General features: G+C 27.7%; 1 protein-coding gene across 2 annotated transcripts in view; it reads left to right on the top strand.

Moving 5' to 3' along the window:
• Positions 1 to 7,936: 7,936 nt before the first annotated feature.
• The window catches only part of LOC112595403 (tyrosine-protein kinase transmembrane receptor Ror-like), a 65,592-nt gene continuing 49,380 nt past the window's right edge, over positions 7,937 to 24,148 (top strand). For both annotated transcript variants that reach the window (XM_025340588.1, XM_025340587.1), the window contains exon 1: positions 7,937 to 8,325. In XM_025340588.1, coding sequence (XP_025196373.1) covers positions 8,193 to 8,325 — 133 coding nt within the window. In that variant the 5' untranslated portion in view covers positions 7,937 to 8,192. The remainder of the gene's footprint in view (positions 8,326 to 24,148) is intronic.

Genomic DNA, 24,148 nt, shown 5'->3' with positions numbered 1-24,148 from the left:
AAAATTTGTGTAAAGCAAAGACAATATATCAAATATATGCGGGTTTGGTGTCCTCGAGAAGAAAATATGTTAATTATTGTTATTATTAATGCGTTCTACTTCTAAGAAGTCTACTAAGTACTTCTTATTTTGAAATATTATTGTTTTAACTGTAGAAAAACGTTAAATAACATTGAGATCCATAATACGAATATGAGTTGGGTAAGAAACGGATCAGAAAATGTTTAATTAAGAAAGTGATTAATCGTAGTTTTTAAAGAAAAATGTTAAGAAGACATTTCCAAAAATTATAATTTTTCTGTGAAAAAATAATTTATCTTATATTTATGTAATATATCATATTATATATAGGTATATTTTCATGTGTTCGCTATAATTTGAGAACTAGTAGAAAAACTATTTTTAATCACTTTTAAAACTACTCAGAAACGCTGCACAAAACTTTTGAAGCAGTCTTATTATCTTAAAAAGAAAAATAATACTAACATTATTACTGTAAACCCAATATAGCTTTCTCGCTTTGCTTCAAATCTAAAAGTGTACAATAGAACGAGAATTGCCATTCCACGTTCAATGTATTTTAACAAACTATAAATTTTCCCCCTCATTTCGTTATATTGTTTATTCTTATGAAATTCACTGTCAACTACCGCAGAATACACTTTTATTTTCACACAAACAGAGCGAGTAACACGAGTTTTTACTTAGTTGATTAATTTAATCAGTTTTTAATTTATTCATAATCTGAATAACCTGAATTATCTAGTTTATTATAAAATAAAATGTAAAGCACAGTAGTCTAATAATTTGAAAATATACTAGTATAAATTATAATCATAGGTAGTAATATATTATATTACCTAAATTGAGGTGTAAGGACTGCAAGGTAAAATAGTAAAAAAAATAATATATTTTATAGTTTAAAAATAAATTAAAATATTTCATTCTAATTTCTGAACCTAACATTTTGATTAAACTATGGATATGTCATTCCATTTTATTTTAAGTTTTTAACCAAATAACATTTAAACAATTATAATATAATCAATGTCCTATATAAATTTAAATTTTTAAAGTAAGTTGTGTATATACGAACTATGTATATCATATCATATTTATATACGCAATATTTTTAAATTCAAATGCAAATGTATATTATTTGAATGTGAATTATTCCCAAGATTCATATTATATCCATTATTTTTTGAAATGCTTATAAAAAACATACAGAAAACATTGATAAAAAATTAAAAATATCATTTTAAATTTAAATTTTTATATTTTATATTTATACAGTACCTACATTATAATATTGGATTGTAGTAATAAATACATAAGATATATAATTTGATAATTTGAATAAGTTATGTAGGTATATTTCATTTTATTTACTATAAATTTATAGAAATGGACAAAACGTTTTTGGACTTTTTAAATTTTTTATTTTCATCATTTCGCATAATTTTAATCCAAGCAAGCTTAAATGTTATATACGTATCATATTTTTGTATTTAAAGTCTTTATTTCCATGATAGCATGATTCATCATCTTCTCATTTCTACACTGCACGTTAAAAGTTTTCATAAAACATAATATTATTTTGTAGATAAATTCTTTGACATTTTATTAAATTTTTTATTTTATACAAAATATATTATTATATAATAATTTACTCTTTTAATACATTTTTGAATAATAATAAGTGTTTCATGACATTTTAACATAGCGGATCAATTATGAAAAGCTTTTAGTATGCTATAGTTACTAAGTTCGCTATTGTCAACGTTTATTGATTCACGCTGTTCCAGACGTGTTAATGTGTCTTTTAATAACTGTCAATGTCGATGTATAAAAAAATTAAAGATAGTATATGGAAAAAAGCATTTAAGTGAAATTAGAACTAATAATGTAAAATTAAGGCGTGTAAAGTGTACAATGCTATGGTATATAATATATACTATATACATAATATATGTATCTTTTTTATTTAGTATTTTGTTATTATTATATGATAGGGACAACGAATGAATATAAATCATTTTATAATTGCATTTATATAATGTAAGCATAAACGTCATTTTTGTTAAAGACGTTTAACCCTCTCAAATCTATTTCGCTGTCGAAATATTTACATTGATAAAAAACTTCTATTTTTTATTCTTTTTTTTTTTTTGTACACTCCCCACAATGAATGATTCCATTATGTTTTATCGTCAAACACTGTACAGTTTACATCCAAAGTCTTACGACATTTTTTGTTCAGTATAACAATTTGATTATGTCTCTCTTTTACATATTTACATTCAATCAAAAATCAGAATGCATAATATGCCGTTATCGCACGCATTTATTATTACTACCATGCGTCTAAACTTGTGGGCCTGTGGGTTGTATATTATATTGTATTTTCTCATTTCCAACAATAAGAGTAAATGAAATGGTTTTATAAGACCGTTAACTTGGTTTACACTTTATAGATTTTATTCAAAAAAATAATATATATCTCTTTTATATAGATTTATTGAGTATACGAAACTCGTTTGAAAATAATTTTATATAAACTGTAGTGCCGTGAAAAGTTTGAACCACCGCGGCCATTGATTACTCTAACTCTCTAACCGTCTGAAATGGTTTTTATAGAAAAATTAGGTGTAAAAATGAAAAAAATTAGTTTTTAACGACATAACATTGAAAATGTAAACATTAAAACTTAAAATTAGAATTTGGGCTATTTTTTGTTGATAAAAAATCTTATTTTGAAATTTTAAACTATTTCACTGACACTATCCTGCTAGAACATATATTTTTAGTTTCATATTCTTGGACAATATCATCCTGGGTTTAAGTATTATGACAAAATAGATATACAATTATATATTTTGTATAAAATATGCTAATCACTTAATAGTATATACTTAATTGAAGTTTAATTTGTCATGAATAAGTTTTTTTAAAGCTATATATATTATTTATAATTTAGTATAATAAAATTATCTACTGTAGAATATTTTTAAGTGTTTTTTTTTTTTTTTTTTTTGTTGAAATTATATTTCTTTGTAGAGTTATTTAGTAGTTTTTATGTTGTATTGGTATAAATGAGTATATATGAGAATTTGCATTTTTATTAAAAATTCCTTTACAAAATATGACAGCTGTGGTTTCATATTTTTCGAAAATTAGATTCTATATTAGTTATTATACCTATAACATATATAGGAAAAAATATAATTTAAAGCCATTATAAGGACATCAATAAATGATAAAAATACTTTAAATCACAATACTTTAAACAATTAAATTAAAATTTTATACATGTATCTATACATATAATAATAAACGTTAAAATTCAAAAAGTACAACTGTGTAGGTTTATGTATATAATTTCACAAAAAATAAATTTTTACACAACCTAATATAATATTGTCTTTACGTGATATATCTATTCAAAATATTCCATGAATAATACATTTTCAATTATATGTTCAATGAATAGTCAATACTTTTTTTAGGGCAAATACTAATTAAATATAGGCTGCCTATAATACACTGTTCCTGACACTAAAAAATTCAATTTATAATTTATATCCATTTTGACTATAATATTTTTTAATTGTGAAAAATCAAATATTTTAATATTTTACAACTAAGTTCGATCATAGTTATATAATTTGAACAAAAATAATAATTTATTATAATGTTAAAAAATTCGAAGTTAATAAGTGAACTATCAGGCTACGACTGATTGTGGTACGTCTAAAATAAAATGGAGGATTTATGGAGAAAACGATATAATAAAATGCCTATATCATGGTCCTTGGCTATTATTATAGCTTACTTTTATTAATATATTTACCAATTTGCAGTTTACGCTATATTAGGTTTAGATAACCATTAAAAAGCGGACGCTTTTTACTAAAAAAGATCTAATTAACATATAAACTTTTTTCTGATAGGGATAAAATCATGAACATTAAAAGGCACCCTCTCATTATATAATATATATTATTTTAATTTTCAAGTCAAAAACGTTGTTGCTATATAAAATTATACTAACCATAGTATTAGTTATTTAACGTAATGTTTAAAAAATTATAAACGATTTTGTACAAGTTATTTTGCAACTATACATTTCAATATTTGAAAAAATATTCGATGTAATATTGCATATTATTGATGTATTTGAATTTTGTATATGTAGATTGTAGGTATATAATTACAAACTACTTGATCATCTCTTATTAAATATAAATAAATAAATTATATAACTATTAACTTATACCACGATACCAGTGAGCATTACATAAGCAAAATATTTTTACTAGTCAGAAAACTTCAAAGACCAAGTATACTTAGTCAAATTTATTAGTCCATAGAGTTTATAGTATTATCCATATTACGTATTATTAAAATACTTGTTAATTTTTGTACTTATAAATAATACATTTCATTTATGTAAGTTTGTTTGACTATGTTATGATACGACTTACTTATCTGGAACTTTAGTTAATCTAACTCAGTGTTTCTTAACCTTTTTGATATATTGGAATACCAAATAATATATTTTTTTTACATAGAACCCCTATGGTATTAAAATATTATATTTTATGTTATAATAATACGTGCACGTCTAACGATTTTTCTACTAGCCACATTTTGATGAAAGCACTTTCGCGGGATTCTAGGGTTAAGAAACACTGATCTAACTAATAATATAACACCGTATCTAAAATTATATAAAAAGTATAAACATTTTAAAGCCGAAACGTTGTTAATGATTTTAATAATCTACAGTTTTATAATTTATTAATTTATTTTTTTTGTTATTTGTTAATATTTATTACTTGCATATAGTTATATTGTTTGTTTTTAAAGGAATTAAATACAACTAATTGTATCGAATCGTGGAAATCCTTTAAAGTTTTAAATTTATTTAAGTATTCAAGAGAATATCAGCGTACAACAAATGATATAACATTATTATGTTATCTCTGTTAATATCAACACCAACAATTATTAGATACCTACTTAAACAATACACTGCAACTGACATTTATATTTATAGGATTAATATTAATACAAACAAGAATATGCAAAAACCTATATCATACAGACATATTATTATATTATTGTAAATTATAAAAGCGGATATCGTTTGCATACATTTATTATAATATTTCCATCTTAAAATTTTAACATTCACCTATAGATGTACACATGAAAGATGTTGTATTGATTATTGACAGATCATCACAGATGAATACACTAATTTCCAATTTTTATTGCAACTTAAAGATATATTTTATTTTTCGTTAAAAGTTGTATAAAGAGTGTGTGTATATCAATAACTACTTTAAATAGGTACATACGACGAGAGTTGTACATATTATACTAAAGTATAATGTGTTATACTAAAGTATAATATGGCATAACGCATAATTTTTCATTAAGTATGATGTTTTAAAATATAACCTAACCAATGTTGGTCCACCGCCATATAATATGTAAACATAGAGGTAGATACCTATCTGTGCCCGATAAAGTTTTATTAGGTTACCTACGAATTAGACATTTTCAAATATTAGTTAAGCGGTCACCTAATCATTTCTCGTTATATATCTATTTTATTATCAAAATTTCTTATTCCATGCATTAGTTATTCACTAGAAAATAACGATAATTCCCACACGTATAAGTATGTAAATAACGTTATTTTTCACTATAACATAATTTACCGTAACAAATATATTTTTTTAAATATCCATTCAATTTTATAGTAGTTTTGAGCTATTATCAGTTTAAAAACGATATTTTCATCTCAAAATTGTTGGAAAAGTTAAGTTTGGTATTTACTATGAAAGTCTTGTGCTATTGAAAGCCTATAATATAATATAGTCTAATTTACTAGGCTTAAAATATTATGTTTTAGTGGACACTAAATTACATAGTACGTGGTTGGATGTCTAATGGGATTTCTGTTATCCTTATACTCCCCATTATTGTCTGTTATATACATATTTAAATTAATTGTGTTATAACTTATAAGTAAAGTTTTACTGTTTCGTCGAAAGTCTTAACTATCGCATGAATACAAGTCGATTGGCAAATGACAAATGCTGTAACTAACAATCACATGGATTAAACGATCTAGGTTTCGACTATCACAGAAACGCTGCTACGTGGCGTGTTCATTTGTAATTCGTATTGTAATACGTATTCGCCGAAAACGGTCAATGACAGAAATTGTAAATCTGTGGTATGTGTACCCAAGGTGGTATGTGAAAAAATGTTGAGAGCATACAAAAATTAAAACACTTACTCTCGTCAAGCAAATTAATAAATACTGAGGTAATGTTAATATTTTTTTAATTAAATCTTTGATTTACTTACTAAATAAATACAATATATAAATTTTAACTATGTAATACATTTTTTCTTATATTTTTCAATTTTTCATTATTTAATGACAAGCAGAAAAACAAAACAAAAAATTCAGCTAATTTTTGGTAAGTAAGGTTAGAAAATTTTTTCTTCCCTGATCTACGTTGACATTAGATAAATACTAACATTTGTGATATAAACAGTAACGTAATCAAGGCGATGTTTGGGTGTGAAGAGTGTTAAGACATCCTTTTTGGCTGTGTTTATAAAATAAATATACGAGTACCAACTTGTTAAAATATATGCTTCAGATCTCTACAATATATATTGTTGTATAACTCTATAAGTTCTATTTTATATTTGATTTAATATGAAGGTTGATGACTACAATAAAGAGTGTACAATACAAGCTGTATTTAAAACAAATTAAATCACCCCTCCTGACCAACCTTAAAAAAATTCTGGCTACGCATCTAGTTAAACTAAATGGATAAAAAAAACCCGGTAACCACAAAAACTTCATAACATTAAATACACGCCACTCGTCATATTATATACCACATGAAAACAAAACATCAAGACGTGTACATTACCCTATTCTGACTGCCGTGTGTTTAGTTGTGTACGGTGTGTCTTACGTGTTGTCTCTCGCGTTTTATTATATACACATAATATATAGCGCTCTGCTGTGAGCGAATAGAAGAAAAAGCTCTAAGGTTGTTTATTAGCTTATTTAAATATACACACTACACACACATTTATACATAAACGTGTATAAAGAACACACGTATAATTTGTTGTTGTTATTATTATTATTATTATTTATTTATTTCTTTAGTTCAGACGACAGACGGTCAAACTCACAAATCACATTCCGGCTCGTAAATCTATCGTCCAGGACAAGCGATAAAAATGACAACAGAATAATAATAACGATAATAATCATGTGACGTTACTACATTATGAACCCGCGACCGAGGGTCGCCCATGTAAGAAAAAACAAATCAAAACGTTAGATCTCGACATTTCGAGCACACACAAAAATATATCGTAGGTACCAACGATGCTCACGCGTCATTTACTTAAATGGTAAGACGCCCAAAGAAAGGGGGGAAAAGACAAAACCCAAAACCACCGGACTCTAAAGCGCAAACACATTAGTCACGTGTACAACAACATAATGATAAATGTTATTATAATATTGTGAGTAGCTATTATATTTTATAATAATTTATTCCAGATAGGACGTGTACCACCTATAATTTCATACCAAAATATTGTAGTACCTACTCGCATAGTAGAGATATATTCTAAGGACGAGTATTTTCCGTGTGGTGTCACATGCGTGTATATACTATATACTGTATAATATACAATGTATATAATATGTCGTGTTTTTAGATGTATGATATATTATAGATATTGAAAAACGAGTAGTTGCCGCGCGCCGGGGGAGAGGTTTTACGTAGTGACGATGATGGTGGGGGGGCGCGACGGGGCGACCCTTCGTAGTTCGTCATTCGCGACGTACGGCCGCCGCCTCAGTCGTAGTCGCGCACGGCATGGCTGTGGTCGTTCGTTATTTGTTCCGCGTCGGCTCGCGCGACGTTTCGTCCGGTTGTTCTGCAGTCTCGCAATTATTCCGCTAATATCTGATATCGGTTACACTTTAATATTTCGCAATTATTTTCGATAGCGCCATTGTACGTGAATATTACCGTAATACACTACCAAACGGCTTATAATATTAACAACGACAACAACATTGTTGTTAACTATTAGACGAGACTTACGGGTGCGATTTTTGTGTGACGATGTTTCGCAGTGGGTGGACAGCGTCAATGCTGCTGGTGACAGCCGTTTTTCTGTCGTCTGACAGTCAGTTGTGGAATCCTGTAACGGGGTCCAACACGTTCATAGACGAAAACACCAATTTAGCCGAAGACTGTGAGTTGTAATCTTTTTTCTAATATAATGTGTATGCCATGCTTAAAAGCTAATTCTTTGCAAAAGGACTCTTTTGAATACTATTTAATGTATATTTATATAATATTATACGTAATAAATACGATCGTGAATTTTGTACTTTGAGATTATCTAAAGTTTTTATAAACAGAGATAGGAACGTAATTAAGATAACCACTGTACAATAATATTTAAATTTACGTATATTATTATTTTATATTATCATAGGTACCTATGTGTAATTTGATGCTCATTGCTCACATGATACGGTGGTCTAAATGATCTTCGAGGATATTTTATCATAATAGTTGATACCTATATGGCTCTATGGTTGGTAATACTAATAGTTCAGTAGAAAATATTGTGTTCGTTGAATATTATGTGTCTTGTAATAATAATATTAAATAATTCGTATACTTAAAACGGTTAAAATGATATCGAAATTCAAAAAATATGTTTGGAAATGTCATGTCAACAACGATAATTCCTCATCTGACAAGCTAAGATTTTCATAGAATCACAAAATTGAAATCCCAGTATATTATAGAATACAATAATTATTTATTAGTTCTTAGAATTTTTTATGAAATCATACTAGCAGTCTCCTCCTAGAATTTAAGTGTAATAAAGGTAAAATTATATTATCTCAGTTGATCAAATGAATAAAGCATCGAGTTTAATATATATATATATAAATTAAGTTTTTATATACATATTTTGTTTCTGCAAAATTGCGTATTAATATCAATATTATTTAGCGTGTACTTATTAATTTTTACATAAAACTGTAACCAAACAAATAAACTATATAAATATGTACGTATTACATTTTTGAATTCCTACACAGTTATTACATTATTAGTTATTGTTTAGAAAACTATTTTATTTAGATTACAAAAAAAAAAATTCAATTTTTTTTTTTAATATTCATATTTTAAATAATAGTAGTTTCAACTGAATGTAGTCTATAATCTATATAATATGTGCTATTAACATAATTTATTCCAGTTTTAAATATAACACTTATATAGTATATTATATATACTATGGGTTCGTAAAATTTTCCCATTATTAATATTTTTTATATTTAATCACATTCTAAAATTGTAATATTATGTACACATTTCGTGTAACGAAATTATTATAAAAATAAGTGTTTGAATACAATTTACCTTAAATTGGACTTTTTTATAGAAAATAAAATATTTGAATATATATTAATATTTTATAGCATAATTTTGTCGTGTATTCGTCTATATAACAAATAATAAGAGTAGCACCAATAAAACTAATGAAATTATAATATAATGCTATAACAATAAATTTAATGTAGGTATCATATTGAAAATCAATTTAATCTTCTTATATTAGGTTATTCAATAGAATATAAAAGTATATAATATCAATAGAAAAAAATCCTTTTGAAATATAAATAATATACACGCCTATAAATAGTTTTACAATAATGTAAATATTAGTCATCTAATTTTAATGTAAAATATATTTAATTATCATATTGTATCACTACTTTTTTTTTATTTTTTATAAATGTTTTCAGTGCAATTTTTTTAAATGTATAAATGCAATTTTAATGCTATAACTTCACTGCTAAATGATTCTAATGTTTCTGAAAAAAGAATTGAAATAATGTATTTTTTTACTATTTATTTCGGTTTAACAAAATATTTCAAGATTTCTATAGTTAATTAATACATGGAAATAATACGAGTTAAAAATATTAGAATAATATTCAACCCTATATTCAAAGACTGTAGTTACTTGAATTACAATAGGAACCTAGTGCATGATGAGAAATGAAAAAGTTAAAAAAAACGAAATCCGATACTGACATAATGCAAATAAACAAAAAAAGGTAATTAATGTATGTTGATGAAAGTGACTGATGAAATCAGACTGAGATTATTCATATAGACATGCCTCATGAACTTGTAAAATAATAATTCATAGTAAAATCTTTTGTAACCTAATCAACCAATGTATGTCATATATATTTTTAGGGGTCTATTATTAAATTTAAAAACCATATGATACTCGTATTAGATGAATGCATCTAAATTTTACTCTGTCTTATATATTTTAGTTTGAAGTATAAGTACTATAGTTTTTTAAAACTAAATGTAAAAAAATTAACTAGGTAATTGTTTATTTTAATTTTAATTTTACTGAAAATCATACGATTAAGCCTTTTTAAAACATTTGCTTTTAAATTAGTCCTTTTAGCATAATAATAATAATAATTCCATTATTGATTTGTATTATTATTTTATACTTTAATTTTATATTCTAGTAGGTTTGCATTTTTTCTTACAAATTATTCATTTATTTGTTTATTTGATAAAGATAAAAAAATAATAGATTTACTTTTTTTTAAAGTATATTAATAATTAAATTATTTTATAAGATGTGTTACTAAAGTAATTTGAGTAGGTATCATGCAAAATTATTCTAAGATAATAATATATTATATATTATTGTGATTATTGTACGGTTATTATGTATTTATTTCTAGGCATTATATTATTACAATTATATAAATATAATCAAACATTGACTTAAATATTTACGTTTTCGATATGAATTGATTGAAATTCAATATAATTTAAATTGTCTTTAAATCAAAGTATACCATTAATAAAAAATAATGCATATTAGGAGGAAAAGTATGAATAATCAATTTCGTACTATTTTTATTTCAACTATTACGAACTTAAATTAAATAAACATATTTGTTTTGTTATCTAATTTTTCGAACGACGTAGGAATAGGGATTTTTTCAATTTAATAATTATTATTAGTGGCTAACATATAATCTGCGCTGTTCGTCCATTAAGGTCTGTTGAATTTAATTTAATTTCGTGATTCCAAAGAATAGCTGAATAACGGGATTTGACTGGATAGGGGACACTATGAGCTCTGTGTGTTATTGGTTTACGGATATAAAGACGTCCCGGCGGATGCGACGAGAGGACGGAAAACGACGGTGGAAATTATTGCTTTTGACGTCGGTCTAGGGTACTGGATGAATTTTTCCAGGACACAACAACGTCGGTCTTGTCATTCGCAGACGGCCGTTATATTATAACGTTTATTTTATTTTTTTTATATTATAAACGTTATAATAAATCCTACTACAAAAGTATTTCACGACTCATAAAAAATAAGTAAAAATGCAATACCCAATGTACTATAAATATTGACTAGCGGTATACGTTGACGTTGTTGCTTCTAATTTTTTACAGTTTCTCTGTTCTTAAAATGGTGTATATATAAATTATAATATTTGAAATTTTAATTTATTCCATCAGAACATTATCTTCATTTTAGCTCTCTATTTTTACCAAAACGTTAAAATAACTAACAATGGTTAGTCATTTTTTTGTTTTCAAAATAAAAAAAGGAACCCTATATTTGGTCCCTTCTCGTATACTCAATAAAATATGTCAAGTCATTGGCATCATTAACAGGGATCTTTATAGGGATTTGATAGTTTACGACATATCGTTAGTCGTATATTGTGTAATGTGTATATACACTATTATAAGGCTAAATGGTGCTCCGCGGGGCGCCACGTTAAGACAATATTATGAATTCCAAAACATTTAGTACGTATGGTACCCATTGCCGAAACTGTTATAATACAATAGGTTTCCGTACACATGTAAAACTAAATAAACAATTTGTTCTGTAAATTATAGTCGCATCATGTTGCTAGGATTTTGTTTATAAGTGTACATAAGCAATAATTAAACTTTTTTTTTTGTTTATACAACACTGTAGTATCAATAATAAAATATTTTTTTTTCACTTAAACATTATACAAAAAATGACAGTTTAATATAAAAGTTATTAAATATAATATACCTTAATAGTTAATACAAAAAAATAATACCTGTTTTAAAAATACTGCAATACTTAAAATATTACTTTGTTATGAATATGAATTATGATATTGTTATACTTTAATATTAAATTGATTGGAAGTATTTATTAGTTTTTTATTTTGTAAAATTATTTTAACTTGAGATATTAATTTCTATTAAATTAAAGTATTTATGTAATTATTAATAGCTAGAGGCCTTAAAATTTCAAATTAGTTCAAAAACTAATTAAAGTTACTTTATTTGATATTTTTTTTTTATTTTTTAATAATCTTTTTATATAAATATATTTATGTAAACATTTAAGACTATATTTAAAATAAATTATATAATATATTTCAATGACAAATTAATTATTTTAGTATAACATAATATTACATAATATGTATATTATAAACTTATATTTTAACTTTGGATTCGGCTGTTTTGTTATATTGAATACTACTTACTTAAATATTAATTTTTTCTTCAGTATGAAATCAGTCAATTATCTACAGATTACTGATTTTAAAAACTAATAAATTTAATAAAACTTTTTGTACTCTTATAAAGTTGTATACCAAGTAGTATATTAAAAGAAAACTTTTATTTTGTGTAAAACTTGTGTAACTTGAACTACATTTCTTACTTTAAATTTGGCATCTAATATCTATTGTTTGTATTCAAAAAATCAGAAAGTTTTTCTTTTATACCTACGGTTTTTTTTTTTAAATTTTTAACGATTTCTTGATTCAACATTGTTGTGTTGATTGAATTTAGTTTATATTATACGATACACTTTAATAAGAAAGAATGATCTAAATTTTAAAGTTATTAGTTTATTTGATAAATATAATTAGTTAACGGTTAGTAGTTTAATAAATAATTAAACATTATTTCATTGTTTAATTAAAAAAAAAATTACCGAATACTATCACAATAATACGTTTCAGTATATTGCAATACAATATTTATAGTGACTAATTAATTTCAATTATTTAATGTCACAAAAACTAGAAATAACTTTGAGTTTATATTTTGTAATTTTGAACCACTCGTTAGATCGCAAAGAATACCGTTAAATGTCATTTTAAATTTTGAGTTCGTATATACTATATTCTATACATAAAAACCATATGGCCACTTATTGAAAAATAAGATTAATGATCCAAGTACTTCTGACAACATAAAAAAAACTAATTTTTGGTCAACCACTTTTCAACAAATAATTTCTTCTACTAAGTATAGGATTTTTTTTTTAGTTTATTATTCATAATGACCACCAACTATAGAGGTAAAACAATATTTGTTAATTACATTTTTTTTTTATATAAAAACTTAATATAATTCCGACTATAGTAATATTTATATTATTTTAACAATACTCTACATTTTAACAAACAAGTCTATTGTTATATTAATATCTAATAAAATAACAAAAGAATAATTAATCATTGTTAAACTTATTATATAATTGAATATTTAGTAAATATAATAGTTATCGATGTGTTTTTCGCAAGGAAAACACTTAAATATACCAGTTGACCACTGAAAAAAAATCATTACATGATTATCAACTCCTGCATTATTAACCCTTTGGTATATGATATTAAATAGACAATAATTAGTTTTTTATACTTTATAGTTTACGCTATATACAGTTTTTACTTTACTACAATTTATATTCTCCAATTCAAGGTTTTTCAGTTGGCCGAGCTGCAGGATGATTGATGGAGTTTTAATTCGGCGTAAACGCACTTGTTGCCCTGTTACGTCCAACAGCCCTCTCAGTATGTGCGTTAATGTTATATTATAGCATTATATACAGCATACACCCCTTTTTGTGTGCCTTATAAACCGAACACACGCGTGTTATTGGGACTGCAGGGGTTTCCAAAACTGTGTGAACATAGGGTTACACGCGCTGCGTGTATTTAAATAATGAATTTCTCGTCACTTATATAACAAAAAAAAATAATAATAAAAAAGAAAACCGTCGTGACAATTATTATGTATACAAAAAAATTAATGAGTATAAATTCAAATATATTATGATATATATATATATATATGTTTCATTGTTTTTACAACGTCGGCGTGGTCTTGTGAAATAAAAATCGTTCCAATGGAGGTGTTTCAGAGAAGGGTCGATTGTTCTAATTTTCAAACTGTTCAGGATTTCGATGCACACTTAACATTTAATAAAGCACCACAAACCATTATGTCCCGACCTCTTTGTAGATCACTTTTAATAGAAATCTATTTTGTTGTTTGTTCAACTCAGTATACGCGTTGTATATTAGATACCATATGTATATGTGTATTATGGTGTATAAAATCTATGCCGCCTTTCCTCTTCGTACCACAATATGTTCGTCTTGTATATATCGCCGTATGTCTACCTGTTAAGCTACCCATATCGCTACTTCACGTAGGTATTATCAATTATCGATTATCGACACACTGCTGCACAGTATATTGTTGAATCAAATTTATATCAAAGTTTACGTGTCGAATTCTCGCGCAGTACACACATTTATATTTAATTTATCAAAGTATATTTATATATATATTATTATTTAAGTTTGATAAATTATATATATTATTGACACGCACTCACTCAAGTACGTCAATTTCATGTCCTATAATATGCGAAATCAAACGTCACAATTAAATTCATTTTTAAACTTTATAACATACTATACTTGTTAACGATAATATTATATAATACGATCCGATTTAACGATAGTTTTTTTTATTTGACAAGTCTATGCTGAGAAATACATTTTGGTTTTAAATTCAATAATAAAAAAAAATGTAGAATTGTTGACATAGACACTTTTGTATTTTTGTAAAATAACATGTGTACTGCAATACATTTATTAAAGTGATGATTTGACATAATCACTGCATTTGTTAAATTAAAAACAATCACTCGTGAGTCTCGAATTTTAGGTTCATTTCATTTCATAAAATACAAAATAAGTCTATTAAATTAGTGTCATTGTTTATAATATGGTTAAAATTTTGAATTCCAATGCGTTGTATATTTTGGGAAAGGAATATTTATCGGGCCATATTTTATGCATAATCGAATTAACGTATCTCACTGTACTTATATATCTATACATGATGTGTATATTACTAATCGAATATATTATAACCCTCGCGTTTAACCTATGACACCGTTTCAGCACACGGGTCATAACTGCACATAGTGACGATCTATCATAGCAAAAGTCGTGTTCTTATAGGTATATACAGTAAATAACGTGTACGAGTAAAAGGATTACTCTATGCGCCCAATATGGCCGTCTATAAACTGTAACGAAATTCGTCTCGTAATCCTTTTATAAGTCCCCTAAGCAGCAGTGGTGGTTGGTAGAGTGGGGTGGAGAACTTTCGCACCGCGCGTCGCATCGTTGCAGTGCGTGGATGGAGTGTATCGCGTGTCAGACGAATCTCGTTACCGGCCGTAATTGCTGTTCGCCTTGGGTTTGGGTTTTAGGTAACTTCTTCACGCTGCACCGTATAATAAAATCGATTCCGATAGAACGCTGGCGGGGTATAGGGTGCAACGGTAGTCTCGGGCCGCCGATCCTCGTGCTTTTATGGGGGTGCGGAATCGCGGTGGGAAGAGCTATCGATCATATTCCCGCACCTCTTCTTCTCCTCCCCCAAAAAAGCTTTTCGAGTAGGGGTCGCCAGACGTTGATGGATCGTGTTGACGGACAAACGGTGGCGGTGGTGTGCGTCAGACTTTTCTTGTCCAAAACTCAACGAGAGGGACGAACGCCGAGCGAAGAGCAATATCCCTGTCGCGTTTGACCGGGAATCGATCAATCTTGTGGTTGGGTAGAAGGAGAATTAATCAAGAACTGCGTCCCGCGGGTTTTTGCTGCGTAGGTACAATTAGTGACAAGCGGTCGGACAATGAAGCGTAAAAATAGAACAGTTGACAACGCATGGCTATCAAAAGAAAAAAAATGAAAAAGAAATAAAGATAAATAATTTAAACACGGAGGCCTTTGTCACAAAAAAAAAAGATCTATTAAATTTAGATATTATTGGTGACCTTCGAATTTTACTGCACAGTTTAGTAAATATAATCAATAAGTATTGACAATATTGGAAGTTTTTGATTAAATTGAATATTTTTGTATCATTATCGTGGGGAATTAAGTAAAAATTAGCATTGTGTTATCTTAAAATATCAGTTAACAAAAAATTCTTTTATTGGATAATATATCACGTATGGAGTCAACTATTGAATATAGGTGTATAGAAACTATCGATGTATTTCAGAAACCGTTGAACTTGAGTTAAACACTTTTAGGTATGTATTTTTATCCAAATTATATCAAGCTATTAAATTTCTTAATCATATTTTTTTGGTATAGTATAACAGCAATATGATAATAGTTTATACATAGAAAAATTTAAACGTGCATTTTCATTAAATATTAAAGTATTTAATACCTTACGAGTATGGTTATTTCTTGTTCAAAATCTTCAAATATACATAAATACGTGTAGGTAAATATAAATATGTATGTATGTAAAATGTACACACAACAATATGTAAAATGTTTACAAATAATCACTACGATTATAAGTACGTGTATACTGTATACCTTCAATAATTGAATTATATAAAATATATAACAAATACAATCGTATGCCCGCAAACCGTAATCCAATATTGCCTATTGAAATATGTATTGAATAATGAATATTAATAAATAACACAACCGGTTCTACTCGGGTTTTTATGTAGAACATTTCGGATTAATTTACTCACAATATAAAACTGTCTGAAGTTTAAATTCTAGGAACTTGTTTTGAATTTCATACTAAAATTATTTAACGTTTTTTCTTTTATAATTTATTTTATTTTCAATATTTATTTTATAAACAACAGTCAACGAAAGCCTTAAAAGTCATGAGTGTTTTAAATAAATTATTGTTATTTAATTAAGTTGAATATATAAATATAATATATTATATATTTTATTGTTTCTTTTATTGTAGCAAAAATAATAAATATTTTAGAAGAAAAAAGCCGTTGTTGCAACCTTCTTTCTCTCCATTAATTTCAAACCAAAATATTATAAAGGTTATTTTGTTTACGACTTTAGGGTTTTCGACCCTGCAATAAGAGACGTTGGCAATCATAGATTGCTCAACACGGCCATTACGGCTGTCAAAAAAAGGCAAAACACGTTTCGGATTTGTTTTTTTCGTGACACGTCCGGACAAGAACGTCGTTGGACCGATTTATCGGTCCGATGGCCCTGATGACGAATAGGCGGGCGGGTAGTATCAGGGATGTGTAACGTGTTACAATATATATATATTCATCCCTTCGCAAGGCGCAAACACCCGAACGTGACATATTTCCTTGTACTGTTTTCGTGTGGCCCGCACGAAAGGGGACACAAAAATGGGGGAATGGAATAATTTCAGAAATAGAATCGACCCTCGCGCGTTTCAGCTGTCAAACACTCGTCACTCGGCAATACCCTCCCACCACTTCACCCACACCGTGTTGCCACAATGCTCGTGCATGACGTGCTCTATCGTGCTAACACTGCCACCGCAGGGACTGCGTTCAATTCCCTCGACAACGAATTTTAATTCGAATTCTTCCAATAAAAAAAACTTATAACGAAATTGACTCGTTTGTCGAAAAATTTAATTAAGGACCATTCAACCGACAGTTGTCTAAACAATATGATTTTCGCACGTTGTGTATGCGTAACGACAGACGAAGGGTGCAGGAGATAATCGCTCTGTAATTATAATTTGCACACTTCTCGTATCGTAGTCCTCGACCAGAAGTAGTATGCAGTGAACCCTCGAAACGGCTGATGAAGGCTCTAAACACTCAGATCTCGAATGATTTTCCAGTAACGCACTTCAAAAAGCAATTACGAACCCAACAAAAGAGGATAGGGAGAAAATAACATTTCACGCGATCAAATATCTTTGTTTACAATTATTGTCCAACGGCTTTTTATATAAATATATATAGACGCTAAAAAACCGATTCCGACATTGTAGGTAGACCGTATTTGTGTGCTACAGTCCCTTCGCCTTTATATATATATTTATATAAAGGTACATTTATACACACTCCAAAGTCACTCGAGAGTCCCGCAACAACTTGTTGGAAAGTTAATACAATCCTAGAATTAAGTTTAACAATAATCTAACACGCGGTTTATCGGAAAATTGTGAGACATATTATATTTTTTATCAATCATTTATTTATTAAATTACAGTCATCTATCATGTATACGATAAAGTGACAATGAAAGTATAAAATTAAAATTTTTTTTGGAAATTAAAAAATATACTCCTGCAGTATCCTATTAATAATTGTAGTTGTCAGAAGACCATAATGTATATTTATATACCTATTTAATTATATATCTATATATGTTCTTACATTATATTATACTCGAAAAATAGTTAAGCACATCAATAGAGATATTATGTATATAAGTATAAACGAACAATACGAAATAGCTGCAGGAAAGATATGAAACAACGTTGGCTGGCGGTATAGGGATGAAAACGGTATTTTGTGCAAATAAGCCGGATTTTAACTCGTATGCTATCCGTCACGTGGTTTAACGGACGAACGTATATAATAACGGAGACGGTGAAAGGCTCATGCTAGAGGGCTAAAAGTGACAGTCATCCGTTCGCACTGCACGCGTCCCTCGGATCAATAAAACCCTTTTTATACTTCTATATACTCCTATATTATTATTATATATATTATATATAGCTTTACCAAACCCTGTTCGGTTGCATGCAGCTATACACACACACACACACGAATTGGTGTAAAAACGAATACTTTTCGTATAAAGTGGTGGATGGAATGAGGAAGGGAGGAATGGTCTGTCGGCAGTAACGTTGAATGACGGTTGGCGTGTGTACGTTTGGTGTAGATAAAGTTAAGTTAAAGTTTTATATTTTCTGTACTCGCGCATTGCTTTTAAGTCTTCGGCGACGCCAATGATATAGGTGCCTATATGATCACATTTATGTATATATATATATATTATATATGAGTTATCAGTGTGCAGTGTTTTATTTATAACGTCCCTCGAGGAGTGAGGCACTACGGCTACACCGATATTACATATTTCCACAGCTTTCCTTCACAGCATTCAATGTTACTCGTCCGGTTTCAAGTAGATTCTTTTGATGTATTTTTCCGGTCTGGATAACGCCGCCGCTGCGGTGATCTTATATACTCTCATAATCGGTTGTCTTACACCCTAACTCTGTTTCGATACAGACATCACGTTACTGTTATGAAAAATCATATAAAATCTGTTCCCTTTGACAATATTTTATGGCAGTTTTCAATCTTTGCAACGTTTCATTTTAGGGACGCATTTCCGCTGTTTTTATATACGTTAAATAGTTTGCTAGGGCTTCAACGTGTAATTTCGGTGGTAAAACGTAAATCGAAGAAACCTTTCATTATTAAATCAAACGACATTATATTATTGACAATATACAGAGGTTATATTTTACTTGCTATTACTGAATGACGTTTACCCCGAGAGAGCTAATGTATAATAATAATTATTATATTCCTTTTGAAATTCTGGCAGTGGCAATATTTCTATATATAACATATACATATAATGAATGGAGAAATTGCCAATTATTTTATTCTCTAATGATCGCGAGAAGGGAGAGGCGTATCAAAGAAAAGTGTATTTTATTTTTAATGTCGCGTACCAGTTGATCTAAGTGGCTAATAGTGTTCCTTTTTATACCGTTGTAATCGTATGGCAATAGCTATATTTAATAATATATCATTATATTATACAATACCTCAATGTTACGTTTTATTGAGAGAAAATAAAAATATTTTCGTTTTTCACTTAATAATCGTATGATTGTCTGGCATTTATCGTAATATAAATGCCAGTATAAATATTAAATACCAAAACGACAAATAACCGTTCTTTTGACGCATCACTCATCAGACTGTGTACATGTAAAACAATGTTGTTTTAATAACAGTTAATTAGATTCGCCGTTGAAGAACACGGAAAACAAAATTTCTATCTACAGAGTGCATTTTATACAAAATATAAAAAAATATAAATTAATAATATTAAATAGTAATGAAGGCCATCAAATTTAATATAATTATTTTCCCGTTAGTTATTACTTATTACTTATCATAATCCAAATGCACTGTTGGTCGTTGCAAATAAACCAACACACGCATGTTTACAACGCAATTCCACTGATGATGTATTATTATTGAACGTGTTTGCTGCTAACTCTTATTCATCTCAATAAATCCATTAATCGAATTATTTTTTTTTTTTTTTTTATGTTTTGTTTTATTCTTCTGTACATAAGTACCTTTTACGTGATTATTATTCCAAAAGTACGAATAAAATTCCTCCCATTGGTCGATATTGGTTCGTTTTTACCATAGCTGAATATTTATAAATTATAACGTCAATCGTACGTTGATGATAAATTATTTATTGATTAATACATTATATAGTAATATAGGTATATGTTCCTATATGTATGATAATAACACTAATAACTAATAAGTAATAGATACGCTTGTGAAGAAAATATAATTATTTCAATTTTTAAACGTTATTTGCACCTGTTGATAGTAGATATGATGAGTTTCTTACAAATAAGTTTTTTTTTATTTTTAACCATAATATTATTATATGAATACTATATGATTGAATTGTTATTAGCTATCATTTTAATGAGATGTTTCTCTCTTAAAGTTCCGTTATAATCTTCCCAACCATATAAATGACTATCGACTTTATAGTTTAATTACAGTGTTTTTGTACTGTAATAAATATATAAAGTTGCATTATTAAGTATAACTTGATATAATATTGTATATTATTATTGCCCATATTATACATTATTCACTTGTAAATAGTAGCTCTGCAGTGTCTCTTCATCTTCTTATTTATATTACTTCTGCGTCAATATAACACAAAGGACGCTGCACGGATATAAATCTCCTCATCACTACACAAAGATACAATCGCGTAAACCAGTAGTTTTTAATATCACCAGACATGCGTATTTTCACTCCGGCGTATATACAAATATACACCCATTTTTCGTCGTGCGGAGTTATCATCGTCTCGGAAAGTAAATATATAATATATATTTAGCCGTTGAACCGCTCTCGGAAAAATAATATAAACACGCGTGTATTTTTTTAATTACGAGTTTATAGGTTTTTTTTATTATTATTATTATTTTCACTCCTACTGCACTGCAGTCGACGTGCAGTGTATATAATGGAATCGATTTCGTTTCCGTACTAGTGTTATTTTTTTCTTAATAGTAAAACAAACGTCTGGCTTATGTCATTTTGTTCTCTTTTATATTTTTTACGAGCAACATAAAAATGTGTTTTACATACACCACGAGGTTGCGGGACCTACATAAATAGCTTGAGTGCGGTACTCCCGATAAACGCTGGTTGCGACGTATTTTTGCCCGTTTATCCGAGAGCAATTGTAGGCAAAAATCACGGAAGGTGTGTGTGTGTGTGTGTGTTCAATCGTAAAACAAACGACTGTACATGCAATGTGATGGTTGGCGTGAACCCAAGCAAAACGTATGCCCCCAAATGATGTATATATATGTTGACAAAAGTGAATTATGCTCAAACGCCTGTTTATGTGTGAAAGCACCTGGAGCTAAATATTTATCGGTATGTACTATTTAAAACAAATATGTTTATCGCGTTCATCGGGTGTTTGAAATTAAATCGATTCTGAGGTATGTGTAGTGTTGTGTATAATATATATATATATATAAGTAGTACTTGTACTATACAGTTACCAAAATAACAGATACATATCGGTCCAATTGTTTATACACGACGACCTAAATAAACTATGTACATTATTTACATATATCCTAAGCATTGTATTTCAGTTAAACACCGATAGTTACAGATTTAATAGACATGTATTCATGTATTTAGGTACCCGTACAGTATTTCGTCACATGTAATACCTATCCATCGATATTTACAAACAAACTATACTTTAAACCGAAGACGGTGTTAAAAATGAGCTCGGTTTACATATGTCTTACCCGAACCGATAATACTTATATTTATCTTTGTACGTATTAAGCTGTGTCGTTATGCACTCTACGTTTCTACGATTTAACATTATCGGTAGTCTAAAATAGAGGTAGACATCTCTAAATAACATTTATATTGTATACAACATATAGCAAAGCGGGTGCATCGTATACGTTTATCGAATCTTTGTATAGTGCTGTATATAACTTCATATATACTGTAATAAAGTACTTGGTACCTATAGTATAATAGTATATGTGTATAATAAATACTTAGTAATAAGTACTTATTGTATTGTATATTTGTATGTCTATAGTGTATTGTATGTATTTTGTATATAGTAATGTAATGTTTGGATAGAATATATAATATTACATGATATAGGTACATAATAAATAAATAGCATGTAACTTTGACTTTATGTTATACAACATAAAATCCGATTTTTTTTCCAAACATCAATAAAATAATTCATAATTATTTCCTCTTCTATATATATATACGAGTATGTAGGAGGTACGCAAGAGTCTGCATTGATGATTGATAAACACTTAGTGAGATGTCGCGCGGATTTTAATTCAATTAGTAGGTATTTGAATGAAAATGCGCTTTGAAGTATAGTGTAGAAGCTTTTATTATTGAGTACTTTCGTTACATTACGTTCATAATAGTGAATAATAATTTTAATAATATATCGCATCCCCCATTGTAGTAAATATATTTATCTCGAGGTAATTCTATTAACATTAAATATTCGTTGTATCGAAAAATGTTTTAAAAAATATATTTTTATATAATTTTTTGGAAAAAAAAACTATTTTTTCTATTAATTATCGTTAAGTATATTTTTTATACATTAAATGTATTTTAAGCTTTTTACCTTTTTCGAATGACAGCATAGATTTTAAATTTCGTATTCCTAGCCAACTATTTTTTCAAAATGTTATTCCATAAAAATTTAATTTTGAATGAATAGTTAGTATTAAAGTTATAGCTTAAAAGTTTTTGAATTTGTGAGGAGTGGAACTAAGGGCTAGAAAAATTTTAATCTTCTTTATACTAATGAAATTCTCAGAAAAACATTGTTAGTATTTAAAATTAATATTATATGCAGTCGCTCAAAAGAAGTAAAAATATAAAAACTGTATCGATAAAATTTATTGAAAATGTTAATACTTCCGGAACTATACGTACAGTGAGTGTTTACTGATATATTATGTATTTCTCTCAGTTGAAATGCACATTTTTAATTGGACACGTGTACAGATGTACCTATAAATATGGTATATAGGTGCATTATAGATGTATAATTTTATATGTTATGATTTATGAAATGTGATTGAATCAAAACCCAACTCAATAATCATATTCAAAATATACTTGAAAGTATTTTAAGCGTATATTAAACAATATATAATGGCGCATAATTATATATGATGTAATAGTATATGATTAACAATAGTATAAAATATTATAATATATAGCTTATAAGCGTCATATACCGTTTATAGGGACGTCAAATAAAACGAATATGTCACATGACGATATATTTTGATTTTATGATAAATAATATTGTTTCATTTGATCACACGTACCTACCATCAATATAAATGTATGTATATAGTAAAAAAGACTTGTGCTTATTGGCGAAACATCATTTTCGATTTTCCGGCATGTACGCTCAGTATAGGTAATATAATTTATATGTATACAAATCACCAATTCTCCCCCCTCCTAACAACAACCCATTATGGTGTGTGTATATACAATAATTTGTCATACCTATATATTAATT

This window comes from Melanaphis sacchari, unplaced genomic scaffold, assembly GCF_002803265.2.
Source record: "Melanaphis sacchari strain LSU unplaced genomic scaffold, SCAv2.0 Contig27_pilon_pilon, whole genome shotgun sequence".
Classification (NCBI taxonomy): domain Eukaryota; kingdom Metazoa; phylum Arthropoda; class Insecta; order Hemiptera; family Aphididae; genus Melanaphis; species Melanaphis sacchari.
Note: the sequence above shows the minus strand (reverse complement) of the source record. Positions and strands in the feature narration are given on the sequence as shown.